This window comes from Phoxinus phoxinus (assembly GCF_949152265.1).
Source record: "Phoxinus phoxinus genome assembly, chromosome: 13".
Classification (NCBI taxonomy): domain Eukaryota; kingdom Metazoa; phylum Chordata; class Actinopteri; order Cypriniformes; family Leuciscidae; genus Phoxinus; species Phoxinus phoxinus.
Window position 1 is genome coordinate 26,495,598 of NC_136888.1, and position 22,810 is coordinate 26,518,407.

The window sequence follows — 22,810 nt, forward strand, 5'->3', positions numbered from 1 at the left end:
CAGATTAGGCCTTCAAAAACTGTGCGGAATCTGGGAGTTTTGTTCGACGACTCATTACGTTTTGACTCAACACATTGGTCAAATTGTTAAATCATGCTTCTTCCATCCTTTACCAACGTCACTGGCTTCCTGTGGTTTATCGCATCCAGTTTAAACTTTTAGTCTTAGTTTATAAAGCCTGTCATGTCCCTGCACCCCAATACCTTGCTGAGTTAGTACAACAATATGTTCCTGCCCGGACCCTTAGATCTAGCAATGACAATTTGCTTGTCGTACCCAAGTATAAACTCTCTACTGTGGGTGGTAGGGCTTTTAGTGTTAGGCCCTAAGGTATGGAATACGTTTTTTTACCCGCTAGAGGGCCAAACGTTACATAGTGTACCTTTAATTAATATTTTAAGCTTTAAAATGTACTTTTGTAAATGTCTTTTTTTTTTTTACGTACCCCTAGCACTCTTGCGGCCCCCTGGGGGTCCCTGGACCCCAGTTTGAAAACCTCTAGCACTACAATATCAGCAGAGAAACATGTTCATAAAACATTTTCAGTCAAATACTAAGCTAGCATTTCCCAATAAATCAGGCTTTCTGTGTCTGTATTTGATGAACTCGTAAACATTTTTCACCCTGAAGTACTTTCTTATCTGCATTATGTCCCTGAGCTGCAGAGGCTGCTGTATTCCATATTTTATGAGGGGTTCAAACCCTCCGCCTGCGGTAAACTCTTCATTTTTTCCACTGTCACTATATCTGGCACTGACAGTTAGATGGCTTTTGTGCTCTTACACCTTTGAAAGAAGATGAAAGCGAGGCGTCATCCCTGTGTACCAAACACCTCGGCTTCATTAATTAGTCTGATGCATCTCCCCGCTTGCACACACCGTTCAGATCTCCAAGAAAATGCGGAGTCGTGCCCCCTCGACCCTCTGCCCCCCGTCTGCAAGAGAAAAGACACAATTTATCCAATTAAAAAGATACATACCAAGGCGATTCTTGCAAAACCCTCTGTAGTTCTGCACTATGGGTACTTAGCAATGCCCCATTGTACATCAGGGTCCTCAAGGGTAAAGCGGTCTGCTCCATCTCTGTGAAGGATGGCTCAAGTCTGTTTCCAGCCGAGTACCTATCGGGGCCATCACGGCAACGCCTTCTCTAATGGCCTCCTGTCTAAATGAGCAGCGGTGGAGTGTGCAGCGGTGCCGCACTGACCCTGTCGCCATCCATTAGGCACAGTGCCTTTGGAAAACACTGTCTGTCTGCGCCACGCTCTCATTTGTGGCACCGCAGTACCATGTTCATCCCCAGATGGAAACTGCCGTTTTGTAATAAGTAAAGAGTGCTGGGACTGGCTTTGGATGTGTACTGGAAGAATGACTTTGGACCTCCAGGGACAGGTCTAATCAGGCTTCTGACTGAGAGAACTAGCAGACAGCACAGTGATTTTGGGCCTGCATCTGCAGCACATTAGCGTAACGCCAACATGAGGCATGTGCTGAGCTTCCACACAGACAGCCAACTGTGATTTCTGGGTGGCCACGTTGAGTAGTTCCTTTGATAACGGACATAAATTATAAAACAGTTATTGGAGAAATTATTACAGACAGCACTTGATCATCATAAAATTAATTTACATCAGACAAGGGAGCATATTTATATCCAAATGGTAAATGATTTACAAATCCCAATAGCCTGATCTCATTAGGCATGTTTACACATGCTGTGTTTACATACATTTTATATGCTGAAACAGACAATATAGATGTATTGGATATAAAAGGTAAACACGGTTTATGATTCAGTAATGATTAAATGATGATAGAATCTATTCATTTTAACATTTTAGTTTTGGATAAAGTGATGGAATCCTTTGAAACGGGTTGAAACCGGCACCTGATAATCTCATGGAAGAATGAAACCTTTATGTCAAATAAGGTAAGTGTGTTAAATAAATGGGATGAAGCTGAACATATTTAATTACATTAAAATCCACAATTTATTCCATTAATTCAATATTCTATTAACCAAAAATAATTTGTAAACATTTGTGGATCATGTAAAATGCGGTAACACTTCACTTAAAGCCTTTATGCATAATCCATTATAAAGGTATTCATAATGTAGCCTACATTATAATGCATTACACCTTTTCATAAATAATTGTAACCAAAGTTAAATGCATTATAATATTTGCAGATTCCTTGTTACATCTGAAACTGGTTGTTTCGTGTTTTAATGGATTATACTTTCTTATTATTCATGCGATCATACAATGCATTATAAGGTGCCTTACACGGCATAATTAATGCACTGAAATTAAAGTGAAAACAGAAAATATAAAAACTAAATATAATTTAAAATATTAACAATATAGTCACTATAGGTAAATAATAACAATAGTTATTAACACTAACTATATACTATTAACAATAACTAGTACCGGTATATCAATGATATTCAAGTGCTTCAAACAAAAATTTGATTTGATGTCACTAACCTGGAAAACGCTGGAAGATTCAGAGATTTCCACTTTGTTTCCAAGCAGACCGATAAAAAACCTGTGTGCACTTAATCAGGGAAGTACATATCAGCTGCTCAGATTAGAGGTTGCCAGATGAGAAAGTACTTTCCAGCTTTGTCTGCAATATGCATTAAACAGTCAGTGAATGCACTGTGTGGTCGGCAAGATTGCCATCTGAAGCTGAGACTACTGTGTAATTGTAAAGTAATTGCGACCCCAAAAGACTTTTGTTTTTGTCAAACAACAGGGAAGCCTATATATTGTACAACACAGAGCTGATAAATAGATTATACTGCAATTTCATTGCGAGTTCATTGCTTTGATAACTCTACTTTTAGATGCAGTGCAGAACCATGTTACACAAGTGTGAAAATAAGCAACCTATTAATATTGATGACAAAAAGAAAATGCGTCACTTAGACCTGTTTCACACCTCTGCAGAATCTAATTATTGAACCCACCCACACCAGCTCTTGGCTTGACATTGGTTGACCCTCTTGACAATAGCATAATTATAACCTGTAATTTCAGCTACACAAAGCTTACTGTAGTTCATTTAGAGCACACATCACACATCAGGGAAACAGACTCAGCGAGTCTGTGTGTTTGCGTTTCCTCAGTTGTAAACAGCCATTCTGGCCTAGATAAGGAGGCCGAAGGTAATGGAGAGAAAATCCTTTTAGAACTCGTCATGCTCTGTACAGCGTCTAGATTAGGATTTCTGCTTATAATCCTAATGAAAATCAGTGTTGGAAATGACTTTCTTAATCAGCTAATACTGTGGCCTGTGCCAGCTTCTTTAGTTTGCCCAACAGCTCATGTTATCTTGCACACCTAGTTTGTTTACAGCTTTCCGAATGTAATTGAGACCACACCAACTGACTGGTAGTGGCCTTGAAAGGCGAAATCCTCTCATGTTATGAAGCGCTCAGTAAAATATCAGCAGGGAGCTGCTAATCATTACTCGTGTTTGACTTTTCCCCAAACTTCGATCCTAACTTTCACAGGTTCAGAAAGCAACAGAAAGAATGACCTACTTTGGAAACTGTGGGCCGTTCTGCACTCTAAAAGTAGCAGACATTAAAAAAATTATTTCAAATGTCTTCCATTTTCTCTAGCACACTGCAAAGTACACAGAAGTAATAAGGGGTCAGCCATTTGCTTGAGTGTGAGTCATTAGAGTTGTTTTTCCGAGTGTGGCTTGATGCGTTTCAGTCGTCAAAATAATCTTTTTCATTGCAAGGATTCAAGTATAGACAAAATTCCCTTGAAAAAAAGTTTCTTTATTGTCCAAAGACAGACATTCACATTGCAGCAGGCATTTTTAAATACATACAAATTGACTGCAATATATTCTCTCTTTAATGCAAAACTTTTTCTGCAAAAATGCAGAAAAAGCAGGAAACCAAAACTCTATGTTCACCTTATTTAGGGACTTGAAATGCTGTTTGTCCAGTTTTATGTCAGGATCCCAGTGCATTTAATGACACAAATAGTGTGTTTACCTCTTAATTGGTGGGATGAGGACCACCCCGTCTATTGTGCTGGCCTGTCTCTGCAAGTCCACTCTCATATTTTGCCTCAACCTGTCCAGCTGCCATTGCAGTACAGCCTCCCTCTCCCTCAGCTCGCCCAGAGCCGCCGATGCCTGGAGCTTCCCAGCTGTCCCTGCCAGGCCAGGCTCTCCGTTGTGGAATCTGTGAGGTGGCTTTGAGGGCTGTTGATCTTGGAGACATGGCAAAAAGCCACTTGATGTGATTGCGGAGGTGTTAGGAAGATGTAGACCCTCTAAATAACCTGCAACCTTCTTCTCCACCTCCATTCTCTGCCTATCAGAGAGCCTAGAAGCCCCTTGACGTCCCCCCTAATGAGAACGAGAGCTTGCTAAGACTGACGATCTCAACAGACTGGAATACTGATCAAACATCAAAAAGATACTAATATCAAAAAGAAAGGTATTGCAGTAGCCCAGATGATCAAGTACGCAGGAGTATAAATGTCAGTGTATATCTCTTGCATCACAAGGAATGAGTTTAGAATTGATGTGAAGAAAACCCAGTCTCAGACATTCAGAATAAGACCGCAGACATAGCAGGCGGTCATTTATCATTACAGGTTAGATCTGTGGTTGGAACCACATCACAAAGACCACCTAATTATCCATCGGACCCACCATATCGAATTTTCATACAATGAAGTGTAATTTATTCAGGCAATAAAAGAATGCAATGATGAGATGACCTAGTTTTTATAATTCTTTTAGCTCTATCCTCCTTCATTATCTGGATATTAACACCTCTGAAGTCTGCTGGTAGAACCTTTGAACAGGTAATAAAACATGATGTTCCACATGCACAGAACAAATCATTTTTCGAGGGGAATTGGAAGCTATGAAACCCCAAAGAAAAGTAGTAATAATAATAATAAATATAATAATAGGTCCTTAATCAATTACATAAATAGCACAACAATAATAATTGGTCACTATTTTCATTACAATTTTGTCCTTATTTTTTTCTGTATTGTTGGGACGGATAGGGAAATAAAGGATGATGTGATAAACACATCAATGTGTGACTGAGTTTATATAAATCTTAAAACTGAGACTGTCAACATCTCAGGCTCCAAAACTGACAAGAGCTTGAATTTTAAAACTTCATGAACTTCATGCAGTAAAATACTGGCCTTATTATAAGTTGAAGCCTTCCCGCTGGCACCTATGCAGGTCTGGCGGGTCATTACCTGTGAGGTGAGTGTGAGAGTGGACTGCTCTATTCTTCTGGCTCTCAGGTCTGTCTGCAGCCTTAGCAGCATCTTGTCAAGTCGTCTGACTGCTCTCCTGGGGTTGTTGCTGTGAGGACACCTCACCATGACAGCCCGCTCCCCAGGTGGCCAGTCAGCAGGCTCCACCTCGGACACATCGGCGAGGGAGCTGTCGATCACGCTGTCCTGCACGGAGACAATGGCATGAGTGCAACAGGTCTGTCAGGAAACACTTCTGAATCAATTGAGATGCACTGTGCTCAAAACCCATGCCAGATCAGTTAGTTCTGCTAAAACAAATATATCTCTTTGGATTCATTAACTAAAAAGCTATCAGAGGGCTTTGTTTGCTGCAGGTTCTCATTTACAACCAAAACATGCATACCGTGTAGTTTTCTTTTCATCAGGTTTATCTTTATTGAGCAATCAACCACAATTCAACTCGTTTTTTACATTTTTTGAATAAAATGAGGGGTGCTACTGCTTAGACATGCAAATGGCTTAAAGGGTGTCTTCAGATCTGTACTGTAGTTTCTGTACTTTGACTATGGTGTCATAATATTGGAAAAAGAGCCCTTAAAGCTTATAATCACACTAAATCTGTAATCACTGGCTGTTAAGAAAAAAGGTGAAGGATTTCGATTTAAGAGAAGAGGACCTACGTCGGGTCAGAGGTTACCCTTCCACCCGAACTCGACTCTCTTGGGAATGGCCATACGGCCATTGCCAGAAGCCAGTGATTATAGTTTATAAATATGGTTTTAAATATGGATATTACTCTTTCTAAACCATCGTTTTTCTTCAGAACGCATTTATTAACCCACTGGAGTCGTATTGAATACTTTTATGATGGATGGATGTGCTTTTTGGAGCTTCAAAAACTCTTCAATGCCATTACTAAGCTGGGAAGAGGCTGAAATAGTGATAGGCTGAAAGAAGAAAGTCATATACACCTATGATGGCTTGAGGTTGAGTAAATTATGGGGTGGTTTTCATTTTTGGATGAACTATTCCTTTTAAAGTTTCTACTTTCTTGTCAACAGGTTTAAACACTTTATTACAAAAAAAAAAAAAAAAAACTATTTATTTACATATGTGCAACCATGACACAGTGCCATGCTTCACTGTGAAACCTGCAGATCGTATAGTTATCGAAGTAAATTGCAGCCTTTGCGATTTGATAATCATAAAATTCCAATATAATTTAGTCATATCACGATTTCGATTTAATTCCCACATATCCAGCTCTAATGACTAAAAATGCCATTTCAAAATTGACCAAAATTTATTAAATAATACAAGAAATGGGTGAGCAAACTGTCCACTCACTGATCATAACCAGTAATGTTGGGGTTTATCATATCAGTGACATGCTGACGCACAGATTTTGTCTCCGAAAATTAATCTTGTATGCGCATAGTTATCAGAAGGATGCCTAGGGTAAGAGATGTCCAATCGTGTTCCTGGTGGGCTGGCTTCTTAGTTCCTAGTTTGAGTTCCTAGTTTCCTACACTTGCCTGGAAGTTTCTAGTAATTATGAAAACCTTGATTAGCTAGTTTAAGTGTTTGATTAGGGTTAGAGCTAATTCCCTGGCATAGGAATATTAGTTAGGTTAATATTAGGTTCTTTGATCCACTGGGGCGAATTACAACAAAAGAAAAAACTTTTTCAGATTTGTCCAGATTCCTTATCCAAAAGCAACATTAGCCAACTGTGGTGACATGTTCCATTGTTAGTGATTCAGTGTTTCCCAAAATCATAGTTCCAACAAACATTTGTAAACAGTACTGAAAAGTTGGAACTACAGTTGTTGATGAATGTGTGGTAAAGATACAACAGTTTCGAGAAACAGTCATGACTTGCAAGTTAATTTCTCCAACGATGCATCGTACTTTGGTAGTTAAGGAACGAGTTACATCATTGAACAAGAAATGGAACTTAGATTGTGACTTATGTGTTCATTCAAGTAAGACCAAACTAATAATAAAACATACCAGACACTTGTGATTGGCTTTGATTTTTGATTGATTTTGTCTTGTATGGACAGACAAATTGCTTGTCGCATTACATCTGGTTAGGCAATGGTGTTATTGTGAATGGGCCTTAATGAGTTTAGAATAAACTAAAAACCCTACGTATGAGCAAAAATAATAGCAAGCACAACTGATTGTTTTCTTGTTAAAACAGTTTTGCTACAACATGTCCCAACACTTCAGAATAACCGTCAAAGTGTTTTGGGTAGATGATCCAGTTTTCTCAAAGTCAGACTTTGTGCGAGAACCTCCAAAGAAAATCGATTCTTTAAGAACCTGTGCTATTCAACAGCGGCTCAGCCAATAGCTGAAGCTTAAGACTTGCTTCCATCACTCTTGTGTGAACAGTGACAAAACAATCCTGCCCAAATACCACTCCATCCCCAAAATGTTTGGCTTTCATCAAGGACTATAGATTTCCCATTGACGCGGTGGGCATGCTATTTGATTTCGATTCCCTTTCTTCCTGTTCTTTGGACCGGGGAACTTTTGTCTGCGTTTTAAAAGTCTAGATTGAATTTCTTACTAAAAGGAACCCAAAATTGGATTAACAGGGTTTAATGTATTTCTACAACTCAATTAGATAGTGGTTATTGTAATTCAGTGAAACCTCTCAATGTGCTTTATTCTGATTGTGTGACTTTTATCGACTTCTATTGAGGTTCAACATAACAGAATTGTAAGAGAAAAGTAATAATTTCAATAGTCTGATGTGCTGGAAGTGGGAAAACAAAAGCCCTCCACCATTTGTCCAACTCAAAGACACCCATGAGCTCACCACTCTTACTGAATAGCAGTTAAAACATCCCTTTTTACTTCAAAATGCACACTGAGAGTGAAAAATGAAACCCCTGCCAAGTGCTCAGGACCCACTCCTGCTAGCCAGGGACTTCTTTACAACTTCATTTCAAATTGGAGAGGAGCCAGCGTGAGTGAGGGCTCTTGTCTGCCAGATCCAGAGTCCTGGAGCACCAGTGCATCACTGTGAGTGACAACTCAAAGCTGGGCAAGGTTACTGCGGGAAGACCGCCAGTCTGGCTCTCAAACAACACTGGGGTAATATACATATTACATTTTACATCATTGATAACTTTTCAGAGTAAGCTAATTTGGTTGTGTTGAAAATCTCCCACATCTTTCTCAATGAACTGGCCATGCATAAATACCTGGGGCTGAACAGCGACGTGACAGCGTGAACAAACAGAATATCAGATAAAGGAGTACGAGTTTGAATCTCAAATTCATTCCTGCATGGAACAAAGCAGACGTACCATCCAGCACCAGAATAAAGGCTCATGGAGTTTCCAATCCAGATACGCCTCAAGAATTCTATTCAGCGCTTGTATCCGCTCCAGCTCCTGAAATAAAATGTAACAAGAAATCCTGATTACACGCAGGGTAGGACTGTTGTTTTTAAAACAATAAAACCGCAGTGGTTCTACAGTGCAAGTACAGTTTTGTGCACACTTGGCAGCCGCTTTGATCTGCACTCAGGGGCAATTTTTTCCCTGTAGGAGCTCGGCTAATACCTCACATCTCTGCGGTTAGACAGAAGCGCTCAAGGGACTTTATGCTGATAACTCGTCTCAGCACCCCACACAGGCTGAAGGGCAATGGGGAGGGAGAGATCCCTGAGCTGCCCACCATGACTTAAACGGCTTGAGAAGAGAGTTCTATTAGCCTGTGTCTGAACACATCCCACATTGTATAGTTCACACTCTCACGACGTAACAGACCAAGGTCTAGAATAACTATTATTAAGCAGAACATGCAATTTAAAATCTGCAATCTTTGCTCGTGGCCGCTTAGTTCTGCTGCCAGGTTGTATTGAGCCAATTATCAGAGCCATACTATACATGCCACATGACTAATTATTGCTGATTGGCTGATATCACCAAAAGAATGTGCAGTCCCAAACCAAACCCTTCACTAACATGAGCAGTGAGCCCTACAAAAAGAATTGGACACTGGTAATACATCTAATATAATAGTGATGGGTTGACTAATGATGTGTCAGTATGCAAATTTCATGCCTGCTACACGTGTTACTATTTGTGAGTATGGCAGGGCATACTGTAACAGGTGCAACATGGCACCATTTCAGGGAAGAGATTTGTTTCTTAACACTCAACCTGGGTTTGCTGTGCAATTACACAAAACAATTCAATCAGATTTAATTTTATTTTATACATGGTAGAGATTGCTGTTACTGCCTGTGCATTGATTCAAAGCTTTGTAGCAATTATGGAAATAGGGATGAGTTTTAGTTATTCACACGAATCAGTTCATTACACAACCGTCCATTCCCATTAGTCGATTCAAAACACAGTTTAATTTGCTTAATAACTTTTTTATTAAATTGGTTGCATTCATTTGATCATAAATACAGTAAAAACAGTAATATTGTGAAATACTTTTACAATTTAAAAACACCTGATTTCTATTTTTTTTTTACATATAATTAATGTCACAGCTGAATTTTCAGCAGCGATCACTCAGTCTTCAGAGTCACAAAACTTTTCAGAAATCATTATAATGTGCTGATTCGGTGCTCAAGAACATCACTTATCATTATCAATGTTGATCAAAGTCTGTGCTGCTTAGTATTTTTGTGGAAAATGGATAAATGGATAACTATTGCTGTGTATTATTACATTTTAATGGGTTCTCATGAATAAAAACATCATTCATTCTATTCACGTAGCAAATAACTGGAGAAAATGAAATTATTGGGTTTACTGTATTATAAGTAGGTTATTACTGTATTTGACTTCTTGCACTAAACATTTTGCCTCTACTTGCTATAATGGCTGTTCGAAATAAACCTTCCTCTGATTAGGAAAAAAGAATTCCAAGACCTAGGTAGCAGTATTTTTTTTAAAAACACTCACAATGTCTATTTTTCTCATCTTTCACTTTCTCTATATCCCACTCATCCTTTTTCACACTTTTTTAAGGCACTCTAAACAACCTGCTTGACAAAAACAGCCCCTTCGTTAGATGTCAGGAGGGAGACTTTTTCTCTGAGATAAAATACTCTTACAAAGCCTCTAAAGAGCGATGGAAAAAGGAAAAAGGAAGGGAACAGGAGAGCGTGGGCTTTTTGACTTTAAAGATCAAGATCCACACTCTTCAAACAAGCAGGATTTCCCACCTTGTCAATCTGTCACACCAAAGAACAGGGCGGCACATAGAGGTGGATGCTTCATTACAGCCTTCTCCAGAATAAGCCAGGGGATGAAAAACACATTGACAGCTGCGTGCAATCATTCGCCGATTGAAATGAGCTTGTTACCTAGCTTACGGCGGTTATTATCGAGCGCTGATCACCATATGCTCTGATGACGGATAGAAGCACTTAACATACACCAAAGGAATACAAATGCGATGAGAAATCTCTGGAGAGATTCTAATTTAGTAAAAGTGTCACTTGTCATGTAATAACAATGATCAGTGGCTGAACTCGTAACAATTGCCTAGTGTTTAATGCAGAAATCCTAAGACCTACATGATCTCATGCCAATATTTCATTAAAATGTTCCAGTGTTTTCATGTCACCTTGTCAAGTGCACTTGATGTCGTGTTGCTGTGATGGGAACCAGTGGCATGAGGCTGACGAGCAGCAGAGGGGCTGATATTGGAGATAACCTAGAGAAAGCAATCACAGGACATTATTTCATTTCTGCATTTAAATCCAAATATGCTGTTTTCATAATTATTATTTTAGGCTATAATGTGTCGAGTGACTTGCCCTATGAGTGAATTTAGACCCCTCTTCCTGGGCTGAAAGTAAGCTCTTCCACTGGAGTCTCAGTTTCCCACATTGCCACTGCAGTGCCTGTAGTACCTGATCCGTCTTTACTGTGGCATCCTCTCCTGGTCCACATGTCACAGCATCATCCTGTCCATGTGTTAGACCTTGGGGGATCTTACAGGTCCACAAACTTATTAGGAAAAATCATTACAATAGCTTTCAAGCATCATTTTATTAGTGCTGAAACAACACCTAGAGGCAAAAAGAACAAATCCTACAACACAAAAATAAAGATAAAGAAAATCTTCAGTAGATTAAAGGTTTTATGATATACCTCAGGGGAGACATGAACCCCAAGCTGGTTTCAGGGGAGATTTTGCTTTTGCTTTGTTAAACCCATAAAACAGAAATCATAACTTAGGGTTGTTGAAAAAAAATAAATATATATATATATATATATATATATATATATATATGTATATTATACAGTATAATTATATTGTTTTGATCTTTTTTCTTTCTTTTGTTGTTGTTGTAATTAACAGCTTAAACATTATTTTAAATTCTTTTAAAGTGTTGCTTTCAGCAATTGTTTGGATGACGATCATAGCTATATAAAATAAAACTGTAAAAATACAGTAAAACAGTAATATTGTGAAATGATAAAAATTCTAAACAACCTTACTATTTTAACATGTTTTAAAATGCAATGTATTCCTGTGATGGCAAAGGTGAATTTTCGGCATTATTACTCCAGTCTTCAGTGTCACATTATCATTCAGAAATCATTATAATATTCTGATTTTGTGCTCAATATGCTAATATGCTGATTTATGTGCACATATATAAAGACACCATACAGATGTAGATAAATGCAGCACTTGTTTTAAGAACAATGCAACACTGAGTGCAAATCACCCTTTTTCCCAATAAAATGTCTAAATGCTGGTATCAAATAACAGATCTTGATTTTTTTTTTAACCAGTTTGCTTCTTTTTTTATATAAATGAACATTTTATTAAACTGATGATACTAATATATGCTAATAAAAACCAGAGTTAGAAAGAACACATTTCTGGTTTACTGTAATAATAAACAAATAATAAATGAGTGGAAAAACCTCAGGAACAGGTCAGGGTGTTCTGAGTGCCGTGGTTGCTAGCTAACTAGCTTACTACACAAAAGACCAAACCTTTAAGTCTCTGATATTCTGGTTCTTAAATATGACTTTAACCAATACTTTTTAAAGTAAGTCTGTAAGTTTGTTTTTTTAATCATCAACCAGGTGACAATCAAATCAGAAATGCTTCGAATCATAACAGCACACTTCTCCTCAACAAGCCATACCATTTGGGGTATCACTCATGACTTTAGCACAAACCGTGTGGGATGAGTTACAGGCTGATGTATACTTAAGGTTAATATAATTAAGCCTAGGTATATGAGCAATAGTGATGCTTGACTTAGCAACCATTGAAACAGATTAAACTGACACTTAGAAAGTCTCCATTAGATTAAAGTTTTAGGACTTAACCAATTAGACTTTCAAAAACAGTGAAACAGCTTTAAAATTGATCCTAAAAGCAAACAGGATTTTATGCATTGTGTTCCATTCATGATTGCTTTTTATTAGAAAGTCAATTAGATTAGTCAACCAAGAGCAAACGGAACCACAAGTTAATTGTTTAGTGTCTCAGTATTGTGTAATGTTCTTAGGAGGCCGCTGATATGATTTCAAAAACAACCCTGTAGGGTTTTATTAAAGAATAACAGGTCAAAATTCAATGTCCTGTCTGTGTGCATCACTGTGCATAAGATGCAGTGTTAATCTGCCCTCTGCTGGCCTTATATAGAATAACACTTGATGTACTAAATTGACAACTATTCATTTACAAAATCCTATTGTTTAGCATCAATAGAGGAAAGCAAATGTTAAAATTAGTCATCTCTCCCTTGATCAGATCAACTCAAGGTCTCACCGTTGGTGCAGATGAGAGCACGTCTAACTGATGAACCTTCTCTGCCAGCAGGAAGTCCAGCAGATTCCCGGATGACAGCACCCAGCCGAACGCCAGGAGCAGATCTCGGCTCCCCACCTCGTCTATGTGACTGGGGGGCCGGGGCCCCAACACCCACGGGGCCCCATAGCCACAGTGCCACAGAGCACTTCTCACAAACAGCAGCTGCATGTCTGCAAGCACAACACTGTTGGTTGTACAAACAATAATGAATAACACATGGACTGCATTTATGGGCAATGATAAATTTTACCAGAGTCTTTAGAGTCCTTGCAGTGGCACGCACAATCCAGTGCAAAGGCTCTCTGCAGAAGCCTACTTAACAAACTCCACATGTCCAGTGCCTGAAAGTAAAGCATATTTATGAGCACACTAAGCAAGGTTTATCTAGTTAACGATGACTTATCTATCAAATTATTCTAAATCAAATTAGAGAGAGGGAGAGGAAGGGAGAAAGAAATGGTACCATAGTACAATAAGGGTTATATATATATAACGTTATATATATACATGCTGTTACCATCTGTATATATGCGTGTGTGTACACACACACACACACACACACACACACACGCATGGTATTACTCTAATACTTTATTTTAGCTGACAATGTTACACAAGTCTTTGGCAGGAAATAAAAGAAATAGCCACCCGTGTAGCATCTTACCGCATCTTCTCTATTGAACTTGGCTCTCCTGAAAGCCTCGGCTGTCGGGATCGACTCGATGCTTAACCCAGACAGTAGTTTGCAGAGAGAAGTAATGACTTCTTTCACTTTAACACTCTTTTCGCGTTGCATTTTTCTTCGTGTAGTATGTTTTTTCTTCTTCGTGTAGTACAGCCTTGGCGGTCGTTAGGCAACAGCCACTTCCTAGTTGGGTGAAATTTACGCCGTTTTGATTAGTTGCTGTTTTGGCGCGCTTCATGATTGACGTGAATCCTGACCAATAGGAATTGTAGCCAGCCCACCACGATAACGTCTGCATTAAAAATGCAGAAATACTGCAAAACTCTTGATTCATTTTGTATATTTCATATAGGATACCATTTATATATATTTAACAGGTAGAAATTAATTCTCAAAGGATCTGAAGTAAAGGGAACAGTATTTCCTCATATTCTATTATGTAACGTTTATGATAACTGAGTATTGAACTGAACTTTTTTTTTTTTTTGCTATGGGTAAAGTCAGAAGTGTACAACTTTACTGCCCCCTCCTGTTAAAGGCTTGTCGTTCACCCCCTAAATGAAAACAAATTGAATGCAAGGGCCTATATAATACTAATGATAATGTAATATATAATAATATTAATTGAAAAGATAACAATATAACTTTTGCGCAGAGGATAAAATAGTTTATTTTTTTCTTGTGAAACAGTAAACAAAAAAAGTTTACATGTAGAGGGGTCAAAAACTTTAAAACATGCTTAAAATTTTAAATATCAAATTTAAATCACATTAATAAAACTGTGAACAAGAAACAAAGTCAGATACATTTTTAATTACAAAATTAATTATGGTGCCTTTATTTGGCCACAAGACATGCTACAAAGTGTTTAATTACTCTCATTGTGCAACTTGCTTTAAGTACCACACATACAATGTAATGTGTTAACAAGTGAAACTGTATGATAACAGAATAACTGCCCATTAATTAGGAGTTTTGCTTACTGTAAATTACAAAAATTGTAATTTTTATAGTCATTAATAAACATTAATGAATATAAATTAATAGATACATTGAATTTAGCCTCCTAATAGAGACTAAAGTATAGCACCACTAAAGAGGTTATAGATTTCTGTCATACCTTGATGGTATCCATCCAGTTTTGTACTTGCTTTAATATCACTGGCTTGAATTTTACTGTTACAATTTAGCATTGGTCACCCTGAAAAGCACAACGTCATTAACTTTCTTAACTTTTAATATGTCATTCATGTGGTAACATGTGAATTAACTGGTTATTCAAGTCAAAAATATTATTCAATATGACTGAATTAAGATATATAAAATTAATAAAGTGATTTATAGGGTTAGATCAAGTAGAAATAATTTGAGGTAACAATGACATGCATCAATTCTTATTACAGTGTAAGTAATTGGTATCATCCTATATGTCCTTCTGCACAACCAAATTATGATTGTGTATCTCTGCTTGTGCTGAGGCTAACAAAAAGCGGTTCAAGTGTGTGCTTTTTAAATCTATTCAAATAGTGTTAATGCTCAAGAAAATGGATTTAGCTTTTTATCTTTATTTTTAATAAATACACCTAAAAATGCAAATATTGCACAGACTTTTAAAAGTAAAAATGCTGGTGTTTGAGCAATACAAATGTGTAAGAAATTGCATTAACTCTCTCCTTCAGCTTCCTCCTCTTCTTGTTTGATGACAGGGTTCCCTGAAAAGGAAAATGACGAGGAATCAATTTTTTGCAACCATGGCCTTATTAACATAATGCATTTTTTTTTTCATGTCATCACAAATATGACACTTACCATCTAGTTTTTTAAGTTTGGGAAGCCTCTTAGTAGCCTCCTCTATCCAGTTGCCCTCAGCGGCATACTTTTCCTCTAATGGGTTCCCCACAAAGACGAGGTCCACCAATGATGGAAGATCTGCCATCTTCAGAAACTCTCCTAAGGAACAAACAGCCTCATAAACTCCTCATCCTGGATAGTTCACCCAAAAATGAAAAATCTGTCATCATTTACTCACCCTCAAGTTGTTCCAAACCTGTATGAATTCCTTTCTTCTGCTGAACACAAAAGCAGATATTTTGAAAAATGCCGGTAACCTAACAGTTGTTGGACCCCATTGACTTCCATATAATTTTTTTTTTCCTCACTATGGAAGTCAATGGGGTCCATCAACTGTTTGGTTAACCATATTAAAAATATCTTATTTTGTGTTCAGCAGAAGAAAGAAATGTATTCAGGTTTGGAACAACTTGAGGGTGAGTAAATGAATTTTCATTTTTGGGTGAACTATCCCTTTAAGTAGCATGACGAAGCTGCTATCAGACTCTCAGGTGAGTCTATTGTCCATTCTCACCCCACTCCTTGACCAAGTTGTTGGACATGTATAACACTTTGAGCTTTTTCATGACGTGAATTCCCTTCAGCTTTTCTATGAGGTTATAAGAGATCCACAGCTCCTCCAGAGTATCACCTACTGCCTCCTGCGGGGGACAGAAGAGCTGTGTGAATTATCTCTGAATCCTTCAAGCTATCATTAATGTTCTGTTCCTTTACTTACAAGTCCATTAAGGTTTTTGATGTAATTCCGCCCCAAGGACAATATCTTCAGGTTCTCTGGGAGAGAAATGTAAATAAACTGTTATGCAATCATGAAGAATGCAATTGACAGCTTTGCATCTAAAGGGAGTACTTACTTAGACCGTTCAAGTTGGCAATTTTTTCAATACAGTTTGTAGACAGGGATAATCTCCTAGGCAGGACAGAATTTGCAATGAAGATATTTTAGGGAGTTATTATATATGACACACATGGAAGCTGCTGGTTTAAGAGAAAATACACGAAAAATTGGAGTTGTATATTTAGACTCACTCGCAGTTGCTAAGATTAGAGAGAGATGCGTCCATTTTTTCAACGGGAGGGATCTGACCATAAAGCTTTACTGCCGTGGCCTCGCTCGCTTTTTCGCCTGTTTTCTCCTCCTTGTAACAATCAAGTGAAATCAATATACACAATTAATAGTACACTAGCCTGGGAAAACCCAGACCACTTCCGGCAAATTTAGATTTGCTCTGCAAGTGGGTCTGGCAAAGAGCCCATTGAAACCCATTTCCAATCCGCCGAAATCGCGGCACCAATCAGAAACGTTTTACACGATGACGACAGAGCAGAGACGGTGACGCAGATTTTGTACATTACAGACTTATGGATGCCGCCGTGGAACATCACAACATCACTCGTTCGAATCAGCTATCGCGTCTGTTTCAAGCGATTTAAAATGGTCATTTTCGTTAACACAAACAGAGAATTGCTGAGAGTCTCGAGATGTTTCTCCGTCGCTCTGCATACGTCATGTCATTCATCGCTCTGATTGGTTTTAGATCTATCCGACGTCCGTTGGTGACGCCCCTGTGGAAATGAATTGTCTATGGAGCTTTGCCAGACCCTTACTCAGTTACAACTGAGAGTGGTCTGGGTTTTCCCAGGCTAATAGTACACAGAAAAGAACCTACAATTTAGGAATGTCTAATGGGTTAAAGGGATAGTTCACCCTAAAATGAAAATTCTGTCATTATTACTCACCCTCATGTCGTTCTAAACCCGTAAGACTCATCCGTGTTCATCTTCGGAACACAAATGAAGATCTTTTTGATGAAATCTGAGAGGTTTCTGACCCTCCATAGACAGCTACGCCACTTTGACAAGTTCATTTAGAGATCATGAAACGAATCCATATGAATTGAGATCGTTTTAAATGAAAATCGCTTTAAATGATGAACAGATTGAATTTAGGCTTTTACTCACATATAAACATTGATCAATGAACATAAACAGAATCATCCGCACCTGCTTGACGTGCGAAAATAAACCTCTTGCAGAAGCTCAAACGTGCTGCCTAACTCGAGAATGAACCTCATTGGTTGCATTTTCTGCATTTTCTGTAAAGCTGCTTTGAAACAATATGTATTGTGAAAAGCGCTATACAAATAAATTTGAATTGAATTGAATTGAATTGGTTCTCGGACGTCAAGCGAACATGCTTGAGCTTCTGTTTACCACAACTGATGTGTGTTGATGAATATGTGAATAAAAGCCTAAATTCAATCTGTTCATAGTATAAAGCAATCATGTCTCTTTTACGATCTCTTTATGAACTTTTTGAAGCGTCAAAGTGTCAGTTGCGTAAATGGAGGGACAGAAAGCTCTCAGATTTCATCAAAAAGATCTTCATTTGTGTTCCGAAAATGAATGAAAGACTTACAGGTTCGGAATGACATGTGGGCGGGAGTTTTCCTGGCTCAAAACGAGGCAGAGGTGGTAAAATCCTGATAACATTTTTGTACATTTTAAAGATTAAAATGGTACAATCATTAATCTGGTGCACTTTGAGTCACCCGAATCCGCTGTTAAAAATAAATAATCCACCCGCCAACCGTGCAAACCTATGATATTCTTTGATTTAGATATCTGCATCTGATCATCACATTACAATTATTCAAATTCTCAGTGTTAAGCATGATAATATGGTAACATATCACACTGAAATTAACTATTTGTTTATTGAACTGTTATGAAATCAGTGTCTCAGTCGTGATGGTATTATGGAAAACAGCACTCTGTTCATGTGATGTTTCTTAACTGTATGTTATAAATAACTGCGTGAGCAACAACAGCGCAACTTTGTTACCGTCATAGGCCTACACACTGGTCTTCAATCCTGCTCCTGGCTATAGTATCCAGCTGCAGACCCGCAGCACCACCAGTTTCAGAACCCCAGCGCCAGAACCGGAAGTAAGGGGCGGAGCTTACGTTCTAACACCAGCGCCAGAACCGGAAGTGAGGTGCGGAGCTTACGTTCTAAACCGAGTAACGCGTTTTGGAGCGTAATTTGCTTAGACACGAAACGGTATACTTTTATTACACACGAAACGTCATACTTTATACTTATGTTATAATGATACATTAAGGTACAGAAACATTGGGCTTCACCATATTTTTAATATCGTGGTCCGTTGTATGCATTTATATTTACTATGGTTCTTTTTTTATAATAATTTTTACAATGTATTTACCTACATATTGTAAATACAGTTGTTATGATAACACATTTATTTCTATTTGTATATAGGACAGTTAAGCTGTAATTTGTAACTATACAAGAATATAGAAACTATTTAGCTATTTTAGTAAAATGTTCTTATTAAAGTGGTACTACAAGCAGGAGTATGTTGTTTGTGCACCACAAATTGACACTTACCAATCAGGTATTTCAAATAATTGTAAACTAGCATGAGAGAAAATGCCACAAACTATTGTAAAGTGACACATACCATTGTTAAAGTAATTATGAAAACTGTCACCAATCATTCAGAAGTGTGCTGGACCTTGACACTGGCTTTTCACAATGCAGAGTAGTGTACATCTGTAGATCCTATATTATAATGCGGATACAGCAAGTCAAATATTTGAACAAAACATTCGGGAATCTCCGGAAGGAATATATATTAAATTAATTTGTAGTTATTGTAGACTAATCCCCAATGTTTAGTCAATGGTAGCTTATACAATGTATACACCTTTTTCAGTAAGCAGAGACAGAAAAGAGATTCAACAAATATGTAAGTTGAAGTAATGAATATTTAGAATAAAAAAGGAAAAATTACATAAAAGCAGATCATCATTCATTCAGCGCTGTGTTGTGGTTGCGCTGTGTCACGTGACAAGCAGTGACGCGTCACCATGGAAACCATAAAGTGACAGATTCGAAATAACGGTCGCCTTGAAAAACTCACGCTGCGGGGGTCAATTAGAATATTTTAAACTTACATATGAAAGGGTTAACATTCTTCAAATTAGTGAAAATTCTGTCATCGTTTACATGCTTGTCTCATTGTAAATAACTCCGCCCCTCACTTCCGGTTCTGGCGCTGGGGTTCTGGCGCTGGGGTTCTGAAACTGGTGGTGCTGCGGGTCTGCAGCTGGATATATCTCGCTCCTGGAGGGCCACTGTCCTGCAGAGTTTAGTTTCAACCTGCTTCAGCACACCTGCCTTTGTATTTTCAAGCGATCCTGAAGAGATTGATGAACCGATTCAGGTGTGTTTGATTAGGGTTGGAACTAAACTCTGCAGGAGGCCACTGGCCCTCCAGGAGCAGGATTGAAGACCAGTGGCCCCTACTACATTAGGTAGGCCTAAATTATTATCAACTATAGGCTTTTAATCGCCACTTACATTCGGTGATTCCCTAGTTATTTATTTTTATATATATTGAAAATTGTTTTAATCAGGGCATTTGTCCGGTTGGGCAAGTACAATTCTCTTTCACTTGTCCCTTAAAAAACACACGTGTCCCGTCGAGCCTAATATAGAGGGTTTTCACTACACGTCATCAATCCGGAAGTCGGCCATTTTGGAGGCACTGAACGTAAACAATGCCACTAAACTGAATGGACTCGCAAATTTGGCTGATTATTGCTGCTGAAAAATGGTCGAGTTTTGGTCTGCACTAATCGGTCGCATCGGGAAAAAACATTTTGAGTTCTATATATAGACTGTCAAAAGTTAAAGAGAAGAGTGCAAAAACTGATGAAACAAGGCGTTTGTGGTTGAGAGAGGTACAGCATCAGCCACATGTGTAAATAGCGTTGACTATGGCTAAAATGTTGACGTAGTTAACTGCTACATTCACACTGTCAGTCCAAATCCGATTATCGATTATCCGATTGGAATCTGATCTAAAATTATGTCCACACTGTGTATCGCAACTGTTCAGATCCGATTTGTGTGTCCATGCAGCTCTTTGGCAATATGGCAATGACGTTGCGTTGATGGAGGTGTTTGCATTTGCAATAGAGATGTTGTCTTATTTACATTTTACAACATGGAAATGTGTAGCCGCCGTGCTGGACTACTGCGTCTTGAGCCTGCAGCAGAACTGTAGGAGGCAGTTATGTACAGCTTTTTTTTCACACTCTTGTCTGCGCCGGTTTCAAAATAGGTTTTAAAAAATAATAATTTTCTGCTTGTCCGGCACTTTGCAACAACACAGCATTGTTTCGGCAACGACTTTCAGCATGTTCCCTATAACAGCGTCTGACGTTTACATTTTACGTGGCGTGAAAGTCACATACCACGCGAAATCCGATCAGAGCGTTCAGACCGAAGCTGATGTCCTGATATGTGATTTGAATAGGATTTCAAACCACATGGATGTAGCTTGAAACGGATTTCATGTGCTTTTTTGGACTGACAATCTGAACGTAGCTTATGTCGGGATAAGAAATAGAAGGAAGAATTGCAGTAAGGGCTAGAGAAGCTAGCTCGTTCGGATCTTTACCACACGTTAACTTTAGTTTGTCAAAATGTCACGCTCTTTCCTGCTTACTAAGTCCTTCTCAATATGATTTCGCAGCTTCCACGTGTTTTTTCCGTGGTTTATTAGTGTAACAATGTGTTCAGTAGTACATAAACAGTGCATGCTGTTGTTTACATCCGAGTGCCTCCATAATGGCCGCGCATCCTGGTTACCGCCCAGAACGTGACGTTGATGAAAACCAAAGTAAAAGAGTGATGCAAGTTCATTGCTTTTTACCGTGATGAGAGTTCTGTGTATTTATTAAACTCAACACATTTAATGATTTATCTGTCATCCTACTATACGTATGGCACTATGATTAGCCATGATTAGGCACTATACGGTTTTAGAATGGACACAAACAACCCGCAACAGAACCGTCACGGTGGAAAAAGTGTATCGGAGTATGTGATTGTCTGTCCGAGTTTTGTCTCGAACAGCCTCGTAATTCTCTATGCAGGTGAGTAGCCTAATTAATGACAGAATTTCCATTTTTGGGTGAACTATCCCTTTAAAACTTGAAAAAAGTTAATTTACAAACAAAATTAGTAATAAATGTTTTACCCATTTCACCAGGGCCTCTTTAATAGTTGTTGCTTTTGCCTAAAAACACATAACAACTGATTAGTCACTCACAGCAAGGTAAGGGGATGTTTATCATCTTTGTCATGGCAAAAACATAGTTAATAGCTGGAAACAAAAACAATAACAAAATGTAGGGAAATACATTCTGTGGATCTCTACAAGTATGCAACTGTATGTTTTTAAATTCACCAGCTCACTAATGAATACAGATGCTAACTTACAACAAGCTCCCTATACTAGACAGTAACGTTACATTGACATCATCTGTAAGTTAGTCTGTCACAATTTGTGCACCTTAACCTAATATTAATAATACTAAGTTGTATAGCTAATAAGCAAATAACTTTGCACATTTAAACCTAACTAGCTAATGTCCAACAGCTAGCAAGGCGGCTAAATGTTTATCTGCTGCAACTGCCTGACTCAAGTGATGACCATTGAAGCAGCTTGTATTTGCAGCCTGAGTAATGTCCTTTTTTCATTATAAACATCAAGCGCTAGTTTTCCTTATTTAGAACATTGTATTATGCACCCATTAACATCGCATAGCAAGGCGTTTAAAGGCACAGACAGGATGGGAACTCACCATGTTGTTCTTTACGGTTGCTATGGAACTACCCTGACGCAAAGCGCGTGCGTAGAGTGATGCTTCCGACGAGCACGAGCCGGGAATCCGCCTGACAACACAAACATCGCGCTGGTCTCGTTGCCATATGAATAGATAACTGACTCAATCGTTATATTGCCTTAATACTAAGATGCCGCTGCAATGAAAATAGAAAAATAATAAAATAAAATAAAACGTATAAATAATAAATATTCACAAAATAAGACCACCACAATAATAAGACCTTTAGTTAATGTTGTTTATATTTTATTATCAGTATTTTTTGTTTTTATATTCACATTTTAGCAGCATAGCCTAGCCTACTATTCATATTGGTCTTTGTTTTTATTTGCTATTAGACTTTTTTTTTTTTTTTTTGCTTTTTAAATGTTAAAACCTTTACATTTAATACTAAAGTATTTCCGTACTATTTTTAATACTGTCCAGTGTCCCCTCACTCCACTCCAAATACTGTAGGCCTA

General features: G+C 38.2%; 2 protein-coding genes across 3 annotated transcripts; both read right to left on the reverse strand.

Moving 5' to 3' along the window:
- Nucleotides 1-3,778: 3,778 nt before the first annotated feature.
- tedc1 (tubulin epsilon and delta complex 1) lies at nucleotides 3,779-14,014 on the reverse strand. Of its 2 annotated transcripts, XM_079633286.1 has the most exons (8): nucleotides 13,752-14,014; nucleotides 13,338-13,428; nucleotides 13,046-13,257; nucleotides 11,064-11,240; nucleotides 10,871-10,960; nucleotides 8,584-8,670; nucleotides 5,258-5,464; nucleotides 3,779-4,379 (listed from the first exon to the last, which is right to left on the reverse strand). In XM_079633286.1, exons 1-8 carry the CDS (start codon nucleotides 13,881-13,883, stop codon nucleotides 4,017-4,019), a joined length of 1,359 nt encoding a protein of 452 aa, XP_079489412.1. In that variant the 5' UTR covers nucleotides 13,884-14,014; the 3' UTR covers nucleotides 3,779-4,016. The 2 variants fall into 2 exon arrangements, with proteins under 2 accessions (XP_079489412.1, XP_079489411.1); XM_079633285.1 differs by lacking the exon at nucleotides 8,584-8,670 and having other exon boundaries at nucleotides 3,780-4,379; nucleotides 13,752-13,964.
- A 400-nt stretch (nucleotides 14,015-14,414) lies between these two features.
- Nucleotides 14,415-22,412, reverse strand: dnal1 (dynein, axonemal, light chain 1). Its single transcript, XM_079633476.1, has 8 exons — nucleotides 22,308-22,412; nucleotides 21,701-21,739; nucleotides 16,653-16,762; nucleotides 16,478-16,533; nucleotides 16,342-16,397; nucleotides 16,138-16,264; nucleotides 15,582-15,722; nucleotides 14,415-15,484 (listed from the first exon to the last, which is right to left on the reverse strand). The coding sequence occupies exons 1-8, from the start codon at nucleotides 22,308-22,310 to the stop codon at nucleotides 15,435-15,437; spliced, it is 582 nt and encodes a 193-aa protein (XP_079489602.1). The 5' UTR covers nucleotides 22,311-22,412; the 3' UTR covers nucleotides 14,415-15,434.
- Nucleotides 22,413-22,810: the final 398 nt, after the last annotated feature.